This window comes from Xyrauchen texanus, chromosome 37, assembly GCF_025860055.1.
Source record: "Xyrauchen texanus isolate HMW12.3.18 chromosome 37, RBS_HiC_50CHRs, whole genome shotgun sequence".
NCBI lineage: Eukaryota > Metazoa > Chordata > Actinopteri > Cypriniformes > Catostomidae > Xyrauchen > Xyrauchen texanus.
In genome coordinates this window covers 23,459,115-23,479,053 of record NC_068312.1, presented here as the reverse complement: position 1 = coordinate 23,479,053, position 19,939 = coordinate 23,459,115, and the positions used below count along the sequence as shown (strand labels likewise).

Here is a 19,939-nt window from a genome sequence, read left to right as displayed (position 1 = left end):
AGTTACACAGGTGACACAATCAGAACAGTGAGCATTTACCTTTAAGTCGTATGTTATGACCCCTTTAACACCAAAATCCTGAATGGCAATTTTCATTTTCAATCAAGTCTGGAACAAGACTCGGCAAAGAAGAGCTAGTGATACCTGGGAGCAAAAGGAGGCATCTGGTCCATTACTCTGAGATTTTTGGCAGAGATCTCCACTCTGGTGCCCTGTATAAAACAAGAGTTACCATTGTTCAACCACAATTGGCAGAACAGGTCAAATTTAGCCTCTATATTTTAAACCATGCTAAACATATTCATCAGAACATCAGGTTTGTTCCTACTTCGCGTTCATGTACTTTCATAGGGTATGTTTCGGGCCTTACTAATTGGGCTTTTCCACTGCACAGTACAACTCGACTCTGCTTGCTTTTTTGGGGTTTTCCACTGTGGATAGTACCTGGTACCTGACTTTTTTAGTACCACCTCGGTCGAGATTCCAAGCGAGCCAAGCCAATACTAAATGTGGCGTCAAAATCCTGCAGATCACTGATTGGTCAGGGAGAATAGTCACTACCAGCATCACTGGATTTACGACACGCAACGTCAACCCACTAGTTTTAAAGTTAGCAACAGCGATAACAGTATAATTTGTTCATGTGACTTTCGAATTGTGAAAAAAGTAAAGGCTGTGCGCAAAACCACCCGTGGTCAATAAACGAGGTGCAGACGGTCCACTTGTTAGCGATGAGCGAAACGAAAAAATCTCTCAGGGACTGTATCAAATGTTGGCTGCACACGGCTACCACAGGACAACAGTGAAGGGAAAAAAAAAAAAAGTAAAGTGACTACAGAACCATCAAGGAAAAGTGGAAGTGGTTCGACCAAATGGACGCCATCTAAACCGGCAAGCAATGGGAGGGAGAGTGCCCTGGACTGACGTTGATCCACGATGGAGGATGGTATGTTTTGTTATGTTAACTCTATACTCTTCTTGAAAGCTTCACTTTATTTAGTTGACCAGATACTGGAAGCTTGCTTCTACAACAACCAGGCCAATTTAACTGTTACACTTGTGTATAATCACCATGCAACAACTGCTTTATGCAGCACAATGAGCTAGTAGCTAACAGCTAGTGGTCGTGTTATTGTTTTGGTCAGTTTGTGTCATGTATAAAATGATGTCACGGCAGTAGAGGCGGTCCAACTATGACAATCAGCCTACAATCCCACCCAAGTTGAGGGGCACTAAACTGCAATGGAAATGCAAGCTCAGAAATGTAAAGAGAGTAGAGTTGAGGCGAGTCGAACCGTAAAAAAGTGGAAAATTGCCATAAGTTAAGATATGCATTGAAGACCTTGGGTAAACAGACTTGTACAGGACAGTATGCCATAAGCTGTACCTGTTTGCGCATGATGTCCATGGTCTGCATGAGACAGCGAGGCATGAGGCCGTGGTTTCTGGACAGAGTTATGGCCTGCTCTAATGACACAGTCAGAGTGCACCTGCATAGTGCGAAATAGTAACAGTTAGAGGCAGCAATAGAGGCACCACAAACTAGAGATACTTTGGAGCAAAAAATAAAAGTAAAAATTTATTAAATGTGTACAGAAGAGACATGACTGTAAAAGTCTTGAACAGAAAAAAAGACCGACTATACTTGAAACATGAGGACTGTTTCACTCAAAAAGAGCTTATTCCTATCTGTGATTTCAAGACTGACTACATCTAGAGAAAATGTAATTGAACTTTTAACCACTGATACCTCTGCATCCCAGTTGCACACATGGTGATGTGACAGGCCCCCAGACGGTTACAGAGCTCAGAGGAGACCAGCAGAACACTGACTCCAGAAGGTTGACCTGCAGAGCCTGGTTTTACCTTCATATACGTCTGCATGAGCCGACAGAGGTCATCCAGGGTGTTAAGCGGCCGGAGGAGCTGGGAAGTGGATAAACGAGACTGTTTTAAACTTCATAAATAAGACGATTTGTATATAAAACATGCAACTTATTATCTACATTTTCATTGTGTTGCTGTTGGCTTGTTCAAGCATTCCAGTGCACAATACAGGGTTATGAACACTATACAAACCTGGTCTATTTTCATGGCAGTGGAATTTGAGTCTGAATTTGATTTCTCCAGATAAAAAGCCCTACAAATGACAACAATATAATTTAAACATAGAATGTTTAACATAAAATAACATAACATAAAATGTTAACTTCAAGGCAGTATATGCATTTAGTTTCACAGCACCATTACAACTTCTGAACACTTGCTATGATGATGACAGATGGGAGGGGCTTGTACCTGAGTTTGCGGTAATAACCTTTGACCTTCTCCAGTGAGAGAGCATTTGTGCGCTGTTGAAACTCTTCCATGGCTACAAAATCCTGAGACAACACACCCTCTGGTTTTTCCAGCCCTGATAAAGGTTAAGAAAATCCAGATGAACTTGGTGCTTTGCTAGATTTGCTAAAATAATAATTGTACTGCACCCTAACTACCACTAGATGGAGATCAAGATTCATCAAGCCAACTAAATTCCTTAAATTCGATCTGGATGAGCAAATTAGGACTATGACTGATTTGTACTAGATAGGCACATATAACACTCTCTCTGTACCTGGTGGTGTTAAGCAATTAGAGTAATGACACACAGCCAATAAAAATCAACATTTAAACTTCTGAATTAGGATTGTGCTTAAAAGTTTAGTTTTCTGTCCCTTCTTGAAGTTTGACAGACATGGTCACTATTATATTTCAGTGTATAGAAAAGAGCTGTGTGATTATTCTTAAAAATATATCCAGTTTTGTTCCAAAAGTCAGCAGCATAAAGGTTTGGAAAGGGGATGACAGAATGTAAATATTTTGGGTGAACTTTCCCTTTAAAGCACTTTTTTTTTGGAATAAAGAAAGCTTCAGATGATATCTACAGATGATATCATTAGGCTGCAAACAGTAAATTATCTTGTTTCCTTTGTCTGTTCGCACCTCTAGTGAAGAGGACTGACTGAAGCTTCAAAGAGCCTCCGTTCTGCAGTCTTGTGGGCAGCTCACTGAAATGACAGCTGTCCAGAAACATTGTTACCCTGATGGCCTGCCGACTGCCTTCAACCTGGTAATGCACTGATGTGTCTGAGAAAACAGGGAGGGGAGGAAAAATTAGAGATATTAAATTAAATTATTTTTTTCATTCATACAGATCGTACCTGTAAATGTAATGACCAATGTGCTTGTCACACTGGAAAATATGTCAGGTTAAATAGGTCGGAGATGCAATTATCTCAATGGGATTTCATACAACAAAAACCCTGCACATGTGTAAACCAGTGGAAAAACAGAACAGCAAATCCTTCCTCTGATATACACTAAAGCAAAACAGAAGATTTCAGATAAAGCTGCTTTCAAATCACTGCTAACTCTGCTGACATTCCTGAAGAGGACATCTGGAGGGTGTGTGTGTGTTTGTGTGGAGGGTGAAGTGTGTTTGAGGAGGGGTGCTGCTATAAAAGGATGAGAGTTTTGGCTATAACTTTTTAGTGGAAATCGCAGAGAAAGGGAGGGACCCTGGATGTATTCTATTGATAAAAGGAAGGAATTTTTGATAATTGTTGGTGGGGTTCATCAAAATGATTTCTTTGGTTTACAGCATGCATTTTTAAATTACATTTGAAAGTCCTACATAATGTACTGTACGTGTTTAAAAAGGACAATTCTGTCAACCAAGCTCATTAACAATCCAGAATGACAATCCTCTTTCTGAAGGCTTCCACTTTTTGTTATGTTCACTATTCAGCTACATATTGGACCCCAGTGAGATCTACAGTACAGCATGTTTTGTTATTATCTCCCAGTAAGGAGAATTTTATCATTGAAAAAATTACACACATCAACTTTAAAGCTGTACAGAGACATGGTATACAATGGATCTATATTTCAATTGGCACTGTGATTGGCAGGCTTTTCCTCGATGTGTAAATATATATTGTGTCATACTTGGGACGAGGCATTCGTTCTCCAGCGGGCGGAACAGCACTGTGACTTTCTCCAGATCCTGCAGGGATGCTTTCATATCTTCCAGCATGATTCTCTCTTCTCTCTGTTAAAAGAAACAGATAATGAAGTACTTCTGAAACAGAAGAGTCTGAGACTGGAACAGTATTGCATACATAAGGTGCATGCTGAGAGCTTTATAGCCAAAGTCATGCAGCATAGATGGTTCATATATATCGTAAATAGCAAAAGATTTGATGCATTTCAGATGGCTTGCTGTTGCAGAGAAATCCTGGAGGTTATATGGTCCTGAAATTCAGAGAGATCTACTATAGCATGTAATGGCCTGGGTTCTTTCATTAGACCTTACATGACCAACCAACCAATTAAATTCCAGGAAAACAGACCAACAAACTTAAAGTTTGTGTTTAGATATGATGTTCCAGTTCTATAACACCATCCACTTTTTATGCTTTTTGTTCACGATTCTGAGGCCATCTGTTCATTCAGAGGTTCTAACAACTTAGTATACTTGTGTTTATTACTGGAGAAAGCTGGGGCATCGTGGGATGTGTGCCACTGAATTAGCCATGAGAAGACTTGACATGTTCTGTTCTAGAGCAAAAATTATTTGCTCAAACTAACATAAACAGCAACAAGCAAAATCAGCTGAGGCTATGCACTAGCTGGAAATCTGTCTTACCACATGAGGACAGAGTGTTGACTGGAAGTTAAAGAGCACTCCGATGGTGGCGATCTGCTCTAGCCATTTTCGGCTAACCTCTTTACTGTCCTCATCATACTCTCCGTTATTGTTGAAGCGCAGATTCAATGCGCTCACAAGCTGCTCTGCCAATGCGCACAGTGCCCCCACCAGGGACTGGCAGAATATGACATCCCGCCTCAACTGGAGTTCTGTGTCTTTGATAGAAGGATAGAGAAGGATTTATGATATTTGTAAATATATATGATTAAGATGTGTATTCACTTTTTGACATAATATTTGTCGTAACTGACATTTTTCAAGTCATTAAATAAAACTTTTTTTTCAAATGGCAAAAGTTTTTCAAAAACATGAAATGTTTAATAATTTGAATACTTGATTTAATTTATTAAATTTTTCCTTTTTATTATCTTAGACATCACTACTTGTGACTGGCCTATTTATCCCCAATCATTTATGAGTAAGAAAATATAGATCAGCACTGTAGTCCTGACATACAGATATTAAAGCAATAAGCCATGAGAGGCATTAATTATAATATATTTTTTAATTATAATAATATATATATATTAAAATAATTACAATTATTTTAACATGGGTAAAGGGTTTTCATAGGCAAGACTCAAAGCAGAGCACCTAAACCCCCCTTAATCGCAGTAAAATCACTGCAACACACTGCCTTGATTGACCTATAGCTTTTATAACACAGATTCAACAGCAATATGATCAAATACACCAATGTTCGATAATTAGTTACAATTATTAATAGTAACAAACAATTCTTCCGCCACGCAAAATTAAGAAATAAAAAAAGTGAACTAGTCTAACTGTAGACCGTTACGTTAACAAAGGAAAGTATATTGGCAACTTGGCAGACAGGTGAATATGTATTAGCATTTTTCAACAGCTTCAAATAGGGATAATCCAATCAGAATCTAGAGTTTTTAGAGAATTTAAAAACAGGCCCAGCAAGCTTATCAATTGGAGTAGTCAGTCTGTCTGTTCTTAATTTAATTCTGCAGGGAAATGTTAAAATGTTTAATTCACTGATTAATTCACTGTTCAGTGATCAACATGTATCTTTTAGTACAAACAGCATTTTGAAGGGAATTCTGTGCTTAGATTGTGTAATACTTTGAGCAGATGGTGGGTTTCAGTGTAGTGCTTGGTGGGAACAGGGTCTGGAGCTGCTGTGTGTGGAGCGGTGAGGATCAGGGCTCTAGATCAGGTTCCAAAGCAAACGCTCAACAGCTTCCATATGTCTCCAAATGCAGACCCCACGGGACAAACCCACGTTCTCCCTTCTCTCAATTTATATCTGTCTACTAATGCTCATCACACAGACACAACCTGCTGCAATCTGGCTGCACACACACTCCCATATACAGAATTAAAAAAAAACTCCCTTATTGCAGAACATTGAGGTCCTAGTAAATTGAAATTAATCCAGAACAGTGGTAGGGCTGAGAGAGAGAGAGAGAGAGAGAGAGAGCGCGAGAAAGAGAGACAAACACACCAAGTGTAACTTACCAGTGCATTTAAGCAATGCCAATAAGAGCTGACTCCTTCCATCTGCAAAACAATTACAAATAGACTTCAATACAAAACAACGCATAAAAAAGTAAAACAGGATCAGCAGTATAGATGGGTATAGACGAATTAAAAGTCAACATGAAACGTATTAATTTAAATGTTATCCATCGGGAATTGACTGGATCGTGAAAAGTGGCCATTTCATACCAGAATGGAGCCAGACCTGAATGCAAGTTTGCAGTCAATTGGGGAACACAACTCCCCTCTTAAAACACTGCAGGCTCCCACTTTAATAAAATTTGAATGTGGAGACTGAAGTTCAAGTTCACCCTTGGGAGCATCTTGACATGTCCCAATTATAGCACTTCTTTTTCAAATATACAGTCATTTTGGTTTAATAGTTATTAAATCCAGAGTTATAATAATTAAAGCTGAAGCCTTTATTACATGAATGCTAACTGGAAGTAAACAAATTTAGTAACTTTTTTCAAAGGGAGAGCTAATTATAACATTTTGATGAAGATTTTCTTTTCTTTGGAATAACATGCATTGATGAAATGAGTGATAAAGTATTTCCTATTTGGTCAAACTGGATTTCATGTTGACTTGAAGCATCTTTTCAGGATTGAACGTACCCTCTACGAAGCGATGAAGGCTGTTTACTAGAGATTTAATTGAAATAGGCAAGTTCCAAGGGTCCTCCTGAATGTTCTTGTGCAAGACGCACCGCCAGCGTACAGTCCAGTCATCTGTGTGCCGAAATTCTGTTTAGGTGTAAAAGTTGGAGTGAAAGGTTCAAATGAATTGGTGGGTGTGCAATATCTTAAAAATAATTGCTCAAGAAGGATAAACATTTTTTTTAAGAGGTCAACAGGTGAAACGGGCAAGCATGCTTGAGTGTGGAAACACACCAGAATACACAAACACCAATTTATACATAGCGCCTGTTTAATCTCTGTATTAAAATTCATGCTAAATAAGAACACACCCCAGAAATACGAGATACACTGGAAAATCGAATGTGGTATCCTCATATGCGGGCATAACAAAGTACAGATATGAACAGAAATATACACTCTCACACACACACACACACACCCTTTCCACCTATAAAAGTACTCTACAAACTGAGACACACTCTGCACCCAAATACACCAGACACACAACCCTCAAATAAGCTTCCAAACATAGCACGCATTCAAATATAGTGCACATGCACACCCTGACCAGGCGGTACCTGGCTGACTGTGGTCTGTGTGGTAATGCTTGGTTTCCTCACAAGCTTTATTCATGACAGGGCCCTTCAGGAGACTGTTGATAGAGTCAACCTGAGAACGAAAAAGACAAACATTTAAGCATACTACTTGCACTCTCTAATGCCAGGTTTGCTGGTTTAGATCTGTCCACATGTAATCTGTTCACACTGGGCCCTTTATTGATATCTGGCCTTTGGAAGAAATGGAGAGGGGGTCAAAGACTGCTGACCTCTAGAGTAGGATAGATTCTGAGGGCAAAGAGCAAAGGTTTAAAAGGTCAAAAAGTGATGGCCAGAGATGGTGGTGGAAGGGCGGCTAATGTGATAAATTATTCTGTGGTAGTTAGAAAGAAAGAACAGAGTGAAACAAAGAAAAAATTAACATGCAACATATTGATGGCGAAGAGCTCTTCAACTTTTCAATTAGTACTTGACATAGTTAAGTCATTTGAATAAAAAACATCTGCTAAATAAATAAATACACATGTATATGCGACTGATGAGCAAAAATACAAGATCAATTCAAGATGTGTGCTGTCAGAGAGGCAAGTATCACAAAGACAGCATTACATTTTAATTGAAAAAGAGGCCAAAATAATGATTTGATTTGATCAATATACCTGATTGAAAAGGTGTTCCAGACATCCGTGTAGTTTATCCTGCTTGTCTAAAGGGAACTGCATATCACATGGCAACTCATCTCCTGTAAATAATAAATTGTATTAATAATATTGTTTCCTTTCATAAAAATCAATCAATTTCAACATACAGTAGCTGTCAAAACTGCAATCACATCTGGCAGAGGGCAGTTACCTGAGCCCATCTCATCACTGCCCAGGTAAGAACTGTTGCTCCGGACACTTGTGTATGACAGCACTGAGTCACGGTTACTGTTACATTCACTGTAAAAACACAGAGGCAGAAATGGTTTCAGCTCATGCGATAAAAAATATTTCAAGCTTTAACTACTAATGTTTAAAGAGACATATTGTGAAGTTGTTGACATTTCAAAAATGGATGTGCAGTGGCCCAAAAATGTTTGTGGGCAGTGGGCACACTTAAAAATGTAAGAATGTCATTGGATTTCATAACAAAATTTCAAACCAAGTTGCAAGTGGTACATTTTATAGAAAGCACACATTTCAAGACAAATATTTCACAAAAAAAGTATTTGGAAGGAATATTTGGACATGTTATTAAGTGTCCAAATCAAATAGATATATGACAGAATTCCTTCATATAATAAATCAGAAATTATTTTCCACAGCTGAAGAAAAAGAACAAAACCAAACAGGAGTGACCTTCACCAAGTTAAAAACACAGTTTCCCATGCTCTTACTAGGGCCTATAAGAGCTAAAATCATTTCAACAGCCACGTTGATTTAAACGAACAACTTTTATCAACTGGGATCAACAAGTTAAAGTAGATGCCTGCATGAAAGCATTGAATGTTTACTTGGATACAAATACATTTCTTTGGCCCAAAAATGCATGCAAGAGAAGTACTAGTCTTCTACCCAGTAGTAGAAGAGTAGCAGAAGTTCCCTTTTCCCCACCCCACAGAGAGCAGAGGCCAAATTTAGTGCTGCCACAAGCCAAGAATAGACGTAGATCATAGCCAGCAGGTTTCAAAACTCCCAGAAGTTGAGCGAGAGAAAGAGAGAAACAAACAGAGCTTTCCCACATTTTTCCTGAATGAAAGTTCCCTAATCACTAGTATTTAATGTAAATACATTTTGTGATTCGATATATTGAATTGCAACAGACAAAACAGAAGGAATCACAATATTAGCATATCATTTACATTACATTTAGTCATTTAGCAGATGTTTTGTCCAAAGTGACTTACAACTGAAAAACATAAGCAATTTGTCATAAGAAAAGTCAACAATTTCTGCAGTATCATACTGCAAAGTTCTCAAAGTGGCTGGGGTAGTATAGATGCTAGCGCAGACCAAAGAGACAGACAAGGAATTTTTTATTTTTTAAATAGCAAGTGCACATCGCAACCCAGATATTAATTTAAGGTACTGCCAAGTCCTTGCTGATTCCCAGCCCAACAAATAAGCAGCCCTCTTTCTACATCAACAATATGATAAGGGTTTCCTATATCCCACAGACAAATTCAGTTCCTTACTGTAAGTGCATAAATAGAGGAAAACGTTTTTTTAACTATAAAACATGACAGCTGCAGCTGCGCATGAGCTCACCCCTTCACAAAGTAGTAGGATTTTTTAAAGCAAAACGCCACATAATGATAGAGAGAGCACAGACAGGCATCTATTTAGGCCAACAGAAGCACAAAATCCACAGGCTGTTTGTGGTCAGTCTCAGCTTTGCCCTTCTCACTCGGGTCAAGATTAAACCACACAATCTCTGGCCCATATAACGATATAATAATGGTGACAGAATGTACTGTTTAGTGGTTTAAGAGAGCAGACTCTGGGTTGCTATGGTTCAACAGGTTCTTTGTAAGGGATGTTTGAAATCTCCCTCTGGGTTTGTTTTAACAACATCTGTTTGACAGGAGCCCAGTCTCGCTTACACTCACTCTCTCGCTCTCTTGCTTGTTGTTTCATGCATGGGTTATAGAAAGAACAGGATTTTAAATAACCTTTTATACACATTACATAAGTTTTCAATGAAAATAAATGAAATTATCTGAAAATAGCTAAAATTGTGTACCTTACAAGAAAAAACAAAATGCTTGTGCCAGTTTCAAAATCTTTGGGGAGGGGGTAATTTGTTCAGGACATGTTGCAGGTTGGACTCAAACTCACTTTTCAGGACATGTTGCAGGTTGGACTCAAACTCACTTTTCTGGAATTAGTCAACTAGTTAAAATAAGTAGTCTTGCAAGTCCAAGTAATAACCAGCACGTCACGGTTCCAACAATATCAGAAGCAAGTTGAACTGCTAAAAAACAACTCAGCAATTTTATCCCCACCTGTAGGAGTCTCTATAGCTCATGGTGTCATGTCCAGAATCCTCCTGATCATCTTCATTCACTTTGAAGCACACTCTCTTGTTCCCTCCATGCTCTGTCTTGTCTTGGTCTGTCTCCTCCGGTATGGGTGAGGTTGAAGAGGTGCTCTCGAATGAGGGGGGCTCAGAGCCCTGGGGCTGGATCGGTCCGGTTATGGACGACAGGAGTCTAAGATGAAATAGTCATATTTAGAGAGGCTGTAAAATAGGGCTAGACATAAATGAGTTATCAGAACGCTGTTCTGACTCTAACAATAAATTATGAGGGCTTTTGCACTAAACCTGTTTGAGTTATAAGATGAATTTTCCATTTATTAACAACACCTGCAGCTGTGGCTTACAAACAGGTCATTGTCTAACTATGGAAAAACATTTAGAAAACAAGGGATCATCATCAAATTATTCATTTCTTTCTAAATTAAACTCTGGATGCAATTGATTTGAGTCTATATGCCTCTATTCTTATTTTTAGTTTTTTAATTTATTTATGGTCTTTTTTGGCCTTTATCAGACAGGGAAGTGTAGAGTAACAGAAAGGTGTCAGGAGAGAAAGAAAGGAGAATGGGATTGGGAAATGACTCCATTTCACTGACAATTAACTTCTACATCAGCACATGCTCGCTACTGAATAACAAACATTAGTTCCTCCTGAGAGGTTGTGAAAATGTCTTCCCCGCAGTCATCTGTTATGGCTTCAACATTGCATTGGGGGATCCTAACCCATAAATATTTTTAAACTGTTAAAAAGGACCATCCTAAAATTTTGAACAAGGAGGGCAAGAAGAGGATGGTAAAACTGATTGTATTCTCAAGACAAGAATATTTTGGGTGAGAATTTGGTAAATTTGAGCCATTTTTCCTTGACTTTTCTAAGAGATTGCATTAAAAACATTTCTAGATGAAGAAATATTTTATAACTGAGCACTGCAACAAAAAACTGAATTTAGTATTTCAATTTCCATGACTTTTCCATTTTTATTAAAGGAATAGTACTCCTGAAAATGAAAATGATGTCATAATTTACTCACCCTCATATCACATTCCAAACCTGTATCCTTTTTTAGATCGATCTCAGAATTAAAAAAACACCAAGTTCATAACAACAATACGCCATACAATAACAGCATATAGGTTTGGAACAACAACTGTGAGTGAATAATGATTTAAGGTGAACGGTTCCTTCAAATGCCATGACTTTCAAAGGCCTGGAAATCACACTTTTAAAATTCCATGATATTTCCAGGATTTCCACAACTAAAAAATAAACAAGCATGACTGAATTGTAGCAGCATAAACCCTAAGTAAACATACACTGTCAACAGCCTTATCAATTGCCTATAATGATGACCAACATCCTCCTCATCACTTACACATCTATCTGGGCCACATATTGCTTCATCTCTCGCACTGCGATGTCCAGGCGGTTATAGAGGCAGATGTAATTGTCCTGGATCTCTGTGTCTTCTTGTTTAAGGAGGATGCTAAGACCTCCGTCTTCATGCTTCCTTCCATTCTCCATGCTACCCTCACTCTCCTCTGTCTCTTCATCCAAACTCAGGCAATTCCAGGAGGGGGCCCCCATGCTGGTCACACAGTGTACGGAGTGAGACATGGGATTCAAATTGGCTGCAGGAAGAATGAAAATCAATCAATCAATCAATTAAAAACAATTAAGATGACAAAGATCTTTGAGCTTTTGAGCTAAAGGCAGATTCTATTTGTAACTTTATAAATTACTGATTTGGAATACTCTGCATCGGCAGCCACTCTGTGCGTCACAAAAATAGTGCGGCTAGTATGAAGCGAATGGCAAACTCAACTAACACTTGATGTAATCGAGTTTAGCGTTAGCATGTCACTAAGCTAAAAACATGATACCAGAGACTATTTAGCAGAGACGTGCCACTTCTATTAAAATTAATGGAAGACAATGGTATGCCCAACCAATAGGCTCTAGCGCCCAATGGTCAACGGATGTACAGTTGAAGTCAGCAGTTTACATACACTTAGGTTGAAGTCATTAAATAATTCTTTTTTGTGTTATATTTAATATTAGCAAAGTATCATTTTGGCAAGTCGTTTAGGACATCTACTTTGTGCATGACACAAGTAATGTTTCCACAACTGTTTACAGACACTAAGTTAACTGTGCCTTCAAGCAGCTTGGAAAATTCCAGAAAATGATGTCAAGCCTTTAGACAATTAGTCAGCGAGCTTCTGATAGAAGGTATTGATAGTCCTGAATTGGAGGCCCACCTTCAAACTCAGATGCCTCTTTGCTTGACATCATGTGAAAATCAAAATAAATCTGCTAAGACCTCAGAAAAAATAATTTCACAAGTCTGTTTCATCCTTGGGAGCAATTTCCAAACACCTAAAGGGTACCACATTCATCTGTACAAACAGTAGTATGCAAGTATAAACACCATGGGACCATGCAGCCATCATACTGCTCAGGAAGAAGACTCATTCTGTCTCCTAGAGATGAACGTCGTTTGGTGCGAAGTGCAAATCAATCCCAGAACAACAGCAAAGAACCTTTTTAAGATGTTGGAAGAAACAGGTAGACAAGTATCTATATCCACAGTAAAACGAGTCCTATGTAGAAATAAACTGAAAGGCTGCTCAGCAACGAAGAAGCCACTTCTCCAAAACCACCATAAAAAAGCCAGTCTACAGTTTGCAAATGCACATGGGGACAAAGATCTTACTTTTTGGAGAAATGTCCTCTGGTCTAATGAAACAAAAATGTAACTGTTTGGCCATAATGACCATTGTTATGTTTGGAGGAAAAAGGGTGAGGCTTACAAGTCGAACAAATTCATACCAACTGTGAAGTATGGGGGGTGGGGCAGCATCATGTTGTGGGGGTGCTTTGCTGCAGGAAGGACTGGTGCACTTCACAAAATAGATGGCATCATGAGGACGGAAACTTATGTATAAGTTGAAGAAACATCTCAAGACATCACCCATGAAAAGTTGTGGCAAAATGGCAAAAGGACAACAAAGTCAAGGTATTGGAGTGGCCATCACAAAGCCCTGACCTCAATCCAATTTGTGGGCAGAACTGAAAAAGCATATGCGAGCAAGAAGGCCTAAAATCCTGACTCAGTTACACCAGTTCCTTCTGGAGAAATGGCCCAAAATTCCAGCAATTTATTGTTAGAAGCTTGTGGAAGGCTACACAAAACTTTTGACCCAAGTAAATCAATTTAAAGTCAATGCTACCAAATACTAAAATGTGTATGTATACTTCTGATCCACTGGGAATGTGATGAAAGAAATAAAAGTTGACATTTTACATTCTTAAAATAAAGTAGTGATTCTAATTGACCTAAGACAGGGAATATTTTCTATGATTAAATGTCAAGAATTGTGAAAAACTGAGTTTAAATGTATTTGGCTAAGGTGTATGTAAACTTCTGACATAGAAAGGAAGTCCCGCCTAACAGGTAAAAGAGCCAATCATCTTTAGATACAGACATAGACTGTCAATCAGCTTGAGAACGTGCATGCGCATTAGCTAAACAAGCTGAAATCTTTTTTTTAAATCATAATCTGAGGTAAAGCAGCACAATTTATGATACCAGTGTTGTTAGATTGTACAGCTAATTTGAAATATGTTCTTTGATCTTAATCGTGACCAATTGTTTTTGAGATTTCTGAGTTCTCCCATTCAAGTTGATAGGAGCTGCACAGACATATAAAATGGAAATATCCTCCCAAAATATCCTGGAAATATCCTCCCAAAGATGCCTGACAGTGGACTGACTTGCTAGAAAGACTTTGGTGATACTCAAAAAAGCATAGAAATGCAGATCACACACAACTATTGGGTTAATTTTCAAGAGTGTACCTATGGTGCCTTGAAATTAAGTCAGGTAAGGCACCTCAGGTTTTGGAACATAGCTTCTATGAGTCCATAAAACAGAAGGATTCAATGCCTGAAAAACTTCAGATGCAGTGAAGCATTCGCTTGTATATGTTAAAGCCCATGGAGCATGAGGCGACAAAGGAATTTTAAACATCTCTGACCATGAGACAACTGCAGAGCAGATGTGTGGCAGAGACAGAAAAATCAAAAAGCTCTCATGCTAAGGAGGATCAAGGAAAAAAGCAGTATGTGGTTCTTTTCCCAACTACACATGACGGCTAGACAGCAAGTTTGGCTGCAGCAATCTGAGCAGGTGGAGCTAGTATGGCCAATGATGTCATGACATTTACCTTAAATAAAGCATCAGACCTCATAAATAACAATCAAACAGTCATAAGAAAAGACAGGGGCTTTGGGGCCTCAGGATAATAGTAGACTGTGGACCTATGGGACAGGGGAGGATGACATCACCTAAAGCCATCCACTCATCGGGGCATAATGGCATATTAATGGAGGTCTGATGGAGGCGCTTTAAACCTAAAAGCTTTAAAAGGCTCTGGATTGCTTTGGGAATAGCAGGCCGTGACTTTTACAAGGCCTGTGTGGTTTTCACTGTTTGGCTTAATTACTATTTAACAACTTTCAATGACCATAAGGGGGAGATTTGGTTAACTGAGCCCATGCGTTGAATTCACATTCTACCTAATTGCTGAGAAACCTATTTGGGAATTCTGAGATTTTTTTGGTGATAATATTTCAAGTTGATATTTGCTTAAAATTCTTTATATTATCCCCACTTAATAAGCCCATTGATAATTAATTAACCCATTGGTAATTTGATTTCTCTTAAAATAATAAACATTGTTCCATTTGTCAAAACATTGCTCAGTTTGCTTGTGAATCCAGACCCACATAGAAACATTGGCTCAACCAAGCAAGTTTGGTGCATGACTATATTTTTTACCCACCAGTGGCAGACTGGGGGAGAGATCAGGAAATATATCTGAAAACACTAACATGTGGTGACACTAGTGATGCAAAAATTACACATTTCAACTAATCAATGTCATTTCTTAGATGTCAAAGTTCTATGTATCATTTGGGAATCCTCAAAACTAAATAAAAAGTGCTGATTGTCAAAAATAGCCAAACAGTTTGTTACCTTGGTCAGGATCAAGGCCAAAGAAGGAGTTCTTGCGCCCAAAGCGGATGCTAAAGGCTCGGCCAGTAGAGGTGGAGCTCTTGGGGCAGGACACCTGCATCAGGTTCAGGTGACAGTTGGTGGGGACAAAGTCCATACAGCTCAGAGCATGAGGTTTAGTGCTCGCCTGCTTAAACATGGGCCAGGCCTTTGTATGCAGTTCCTCTACAAACTGAGAGCAAGTCAGAGTATTAAAAACAAGCTAAATAAAAACAATAACAACAACAAAATGGCTGTTACTGTATTTTAGATTTTAGAATAGCTGGAATGCAGCCTTGACCAATCAGAATCCAAGACTGGAGCTAATAATTTTTAAATAAAGATAAAGGATAACAACGGGAGAAATGTGTCCCACCTGTGTGTAGCTGCAGATGCGATTTTCTATGCTCTCCAGTTTGGTGTCGCAGATGTTTCGAAACTCAAATTGTGGCATGGTCACCACCTTCTCATTTTGAGCCATTAGCTGCCGACAGCTCCTCACAAATAGACTGTCATCCTTCACAAAAGCCTCCAGAATCTGACAACAAATAACAAACATCAGAAAACATGTGATTTGATGTATAAAACAACTTCTGCTTCTGAAAAGGAGGACATATTTTGGAGCAGGCACAAAGTATGTGTAGGCATGAGCTTGACCCTGGGCTGACCTTTGCGGTGAGGTTGAAGCAGCCCTTGTGTTCCACCATCTTTTCCAGAACACAGTGTTTGATCCCTGCTGTGCTGACATACTCGTACACGACCCCATGTTCGACATGAACGTTGTCCACATTCAGTCTGACTGAAGGAACATCGCCAGAGATGGACAACAGTTCCAGTCTTTTAACAGAGCCTATAACATGGAAAATATTATAAATATAAGCAATTTAACAGAGACAGTGTAAAGGACTATTTGTCCTCTCCTTAATACTGTTGGTATTAAATCCAAAACACATTAAAACAGCAAATTAACAATTCAATCGTACAGTGATTGCATATGTCCATCGCTGAGTCATCAACACGCAATGCCTCCACAATGTATGCAAATCCTAACAAACACACACACTACCTGTTCCATTAGGACAGCCATCCTCTGAATCAGAGCCGTTCTCACAGGCCCTGAAAGACACTTGCTCTTCCACATCCTCATACATGCGGTATGCCCACTGACCATAGTTCTGTATGCATACACATACAAAGCAAAATAAAAATCACAGGAAGGATGGAAGGAAACGGGTATACAGCTTGAGAAACAAATAACCTCAGGATCCCCTTATGTGGGCCTATATACTGTAGTATTATAAGCAGCTTATGAAAGGCAATATTATACACACAAAAAAGCAGTGGTGTCTGACCATGTCTTGCTGCTCCAGGACAGGCTGATGGCCACTGAAGTGCTCCAGAACTTCCTGGTAGCTGCTCTGGTTCATGTTATTACCATTAACTTTGAGCACACACTGACCAGGCTGAAGACCTGCTGCTGCTGCCTCTGAGCCTGAACACACACATGCACTCTTAGCTTTACTTTGCTATTTAAAATGAGGACATATCAGACTTCTTCTGTTAAAAAGGAGGTTTGTCAGATTTTTCTAACTTCTGGGGACAATTTGTTGCCTGATGCAAGTGTTGTTTGTGGTTTCAAAAAATCTTTAAGGGCCATCAGTAAGGAATTTGCATTGCCTTGTACAGTTGCAGTCTGGCTATTGGGGCTTTTCCACTGCACGGTACAACTCGACTTTGCTCACTTTTTTGGGGTTTTCCACTGTGGATAGTACCTGGTACCTGAGGTCGAGGTTCCAAGCGAGCTGAGGCGATACTAAATGTGACATCAAAATCCTGGAGATCACTGATTGGTCAGGGAGAATCGTCACTACCAGAGCCACTGGACATCAATCCGCTAGTTTTAAAGTTAGCAACAGTGATAACAGTATAATTTGTTCACGAAACTTTTGAATTGTGAAAAAAGAAATGGCTGTGTGCAAAACCACGCCGTGGTCAATAAACGAGGTGCAGACGGTCCACTTGTTAGTGATGAGCGAAGCGATAAAGTCTCTCAGGAATTCAGCTGTTAGCCACACAAAGCTACCACCGGACCTATCAACAGTGTAGGGAAAAGTAAAAAAAAAAAATAAACTATCAAGGAAAAGTGGATGTGGTTCGACCAAATGGACGCCATCTGAACTGGCGAGCAATGGGAGGGAGAGTGCCCTGGACTGGCGTTGATCAACGATGGAGGATGGTATGTTTTATGTTAACTCTATACTCTTCTTGAAAGCTTTACTTCATTTGACCAGATACTGGAAGCTTGCTTCTAAAACAACCAGGCCAATTTAACTGTTACACTTGTGTAAAATCACCATGCAACAACAACTTTATGCAGCACAATGAGCTAGTAGCTAACAGCTAGTGGTCATGTTATTGTTTTGGTCCGTTTGTGTTGCGTTGCGTTTAAGATGATGTCACGACAGTTGAGGCGGCACAACTATGACGATCAGCCTACAATCCCACCCACGTTGAGGGGCACTATACTGCAATGGAAATGCAAGCTCAGAAATGTAAAGCGAGTAGAGTTGAGGAGAGTCGAACCGTAATGTGCAGTGGAAAAGTGCCATATGTATGCATGTAGTAATGCATTTAAAGTACTTTCTTGCTTTTCATACACCATGTTCTCAACTAAATATGACAGATCATAAGTTTATGCTCATAATGATTGTGTGTGAGATGCGCGCAGACACACACACACACCCTCTCAGACCAATCCGTGTTTTCTCCTGTGTGATAAATAGACTTGAAAAAAGCTGTTTGATGATGAAGAGACTTTTAATTTGGCATCTCAGCCCATCAAATCTCAGTAACAAAAATATTTATGATGAAAAGACAAACTTATTCTTAAACTGATTATTGCTTAAAAAGATTTCACATATTCTTATGTCTGCATTTGAAAAGACCACTTATTTTGAAATTTACACACTTGTACTCTGTGTGCATTTCATGCAGGAGCACTTTCAATGATAAAAGCTGCTATACCGACACATCATACATCTCTGCAATTGTCTGAATGCCGTGAAGATGAGCCAAGTGCTTTAACTTCAAAAGAATGTGCTGTTTAAAACCAGAAACATGTGGACGGATTTCTGAGTTTGGGTTCAAACGGTGAGCAGCAGTTTCAGAAATCCAGATGTTCATCTCATGATAACAACAGCCCGTGTCATGAATTTGCTCCATTTAAACGTTTTTTATAGCACATAAACATCTGCCTGGCAAGTTAGAGAGGGGCAAGGCCATAACCACTATAGACATATTTTTAATAGTGCTCTACTGCTATTTTTTTTTTCATGGTTAATTATTAAACTATTGCAAATATTACCCCCCAAATCATTGGAGAGGGGGAATGCAATGTGTTCCTTGATTCATAATGACATGCATGAAATGAAAAGAGGAATGCTGTGTTATTCATGTATGATAAATCTCTTTAGCTTCAGGATCATCATGTGAATGTGACAGTCTATAAAAAATATCCCTCAGACACCCACCCACACAAAGACAAATGGCCCAACAAGTGTTTTGGTATCAAACAATGGTTGTAAACCAAAAATGTAATTGCTCTAGATTGTTCTATGAACCATCGGGAACTTACCTTTCTTCACTGCATGAACATAAGGTGGACAGGAACCACAGAGAACAAACGGCAGAGTGCCATGAACATCTGGGATCTTCACAATCCTTTACAGACACACAGTAACAGGACGCAGGCACATTAGACCATGCTTTCTTTCCCACATTTTTTATTATAAAGTTTTCTATAAAGTACATCATTGTTTGGGAAACATATACAGTGTCAACACAAAGGAACAAGAAGTGCCAGCATTCATTTAATTATTAATTCTCTTTTGAAAAGAACAGTGATTTGCAGGCTCTCCTGTATGTAAATCTATTACCAGGAGGTTCCTTTTACATGTACCCATCTTCATTTAACGTGTGTGGTTGTGTGCAAGTGTATGATATCTGACTTGAACAAGGACTCACTCTTTGTTCTTGGTGGCAACCAGTAGTCTGAGAGAGCGACGTATACAGAAGGATTGGTTGATCATGGTCTCCACCTCTGAAAATGGCCTCAGGAACACCAGATCCTCATTAATGGAGTAGATCTTCCTACCTGCCTGTAGCCCTGCCATCTGTACAAAGCAAAAATACCATACAGTGGAAATAAATCCTAACAATCCAGCTGTGTGCAGATACAAACAATCGTTAAAAAAGTAGTTCACAAGTAAGGAAAATGGATGAAGTAAATGAAAACAGTTGGGAGTAAGGGATAGGAAAAGGAAGGAACAGTGTAGGGAAAAGGAAATGTAGAAAGAGAAAGAAAATTGAAGTAGGGAGAGGAAAGTAAGGAAAGGTAGTAAGGCA

General features: G+C 39.1%; 1 protein-coding gene across 1 annotated transcript in view; it reads right to left on the bottom strand.

Moving 5' to 3' along the window:
• LOC127630896 (phosphatidylinositol 3,4,5-trisphosphate-dependent Rac exchanger 1 protein-like) overlaps window positions 1-19,939 on the bottom strand; it is a 94,857-nt gene that overhangs the window by 2,024 nt on the left and 72,894 nt on the right. The window contains exons 18-39 of the mRNA XM_052108746.1: window positions 19,559-19,707; window positions 19,170-19,255; window positions 16,888-17,027; window positions 16,602-16,710; window positions 16,204-16,385; window positions 15,912-16,073; window positions 15,518-15,728; window positions 11,852-12,107; window positions 10,444-10,650; window positions 8,310-8,398; window positions 8,117-8,199; window positions 7,479-7,569; window positions 6,877-7,005; window positions 6,239-6,280; window positions 4,688-4,905; window positions 3,988-4,090; window positions 2,983-3,126; window positions 2,299-2,413; window positions 2,080-2,140; window positions 1,751-1,926; window positions 1,388-1,490; window positions 145-212 (exon numbers count right to left, since the gene is read on the bottom strand). Coding sequence (XP_051964706.1) covers window positions 145-212; window positions 1,388-1,490; window positions 1,751-1,926; window positions 2,080-2,140; window positions 2,299-2,413; window positions 2,983-3,126; window positions 3,988-4,090; window positions 4,688-4,905; window positions 6,239-6,280; window positions 6,877-7,005; window positions 7,479-7,569; window positions 8,117-8,199; window positions 8,310-8,398; window positions 10,444-10,650; window positions 11,852-12,107; window positions 15,518-15,728; window positions 15,912-16,073; window positions 16,204-16,385; window positions 16,602-16,710; window positions 16,888-17,027; window positions 19,170-19,255; window positions 19,559-19,707 — 2,924 coding nt within the window. The remainder of the gene's footprint in view (window positions 1-144; window positions 213-1,387; window positions 1,491-1,750; window positions 1,927-2,079; window positions 2,141-2,298; window positions 2,414-2,982; window positions 3,127-3,987; window positions 4,091-4,687; window positions 4,906-6,238; window positions 6,281-6,876; window positions 7,006-7,478; window positions 7,570-8,116; window positions 8,200-8,309; window positions 8,399-10,443; window positions 10,651-11,851; window positions 12,108-15,517; window positions 15,729-15,911; window positions 16,074-16,203; window positions 16,386-16,601; window positions 16,711-16,887; window positions 17,028-19,169; window positions 19,256-19,558; window positions 19,708-19,939) is intronic.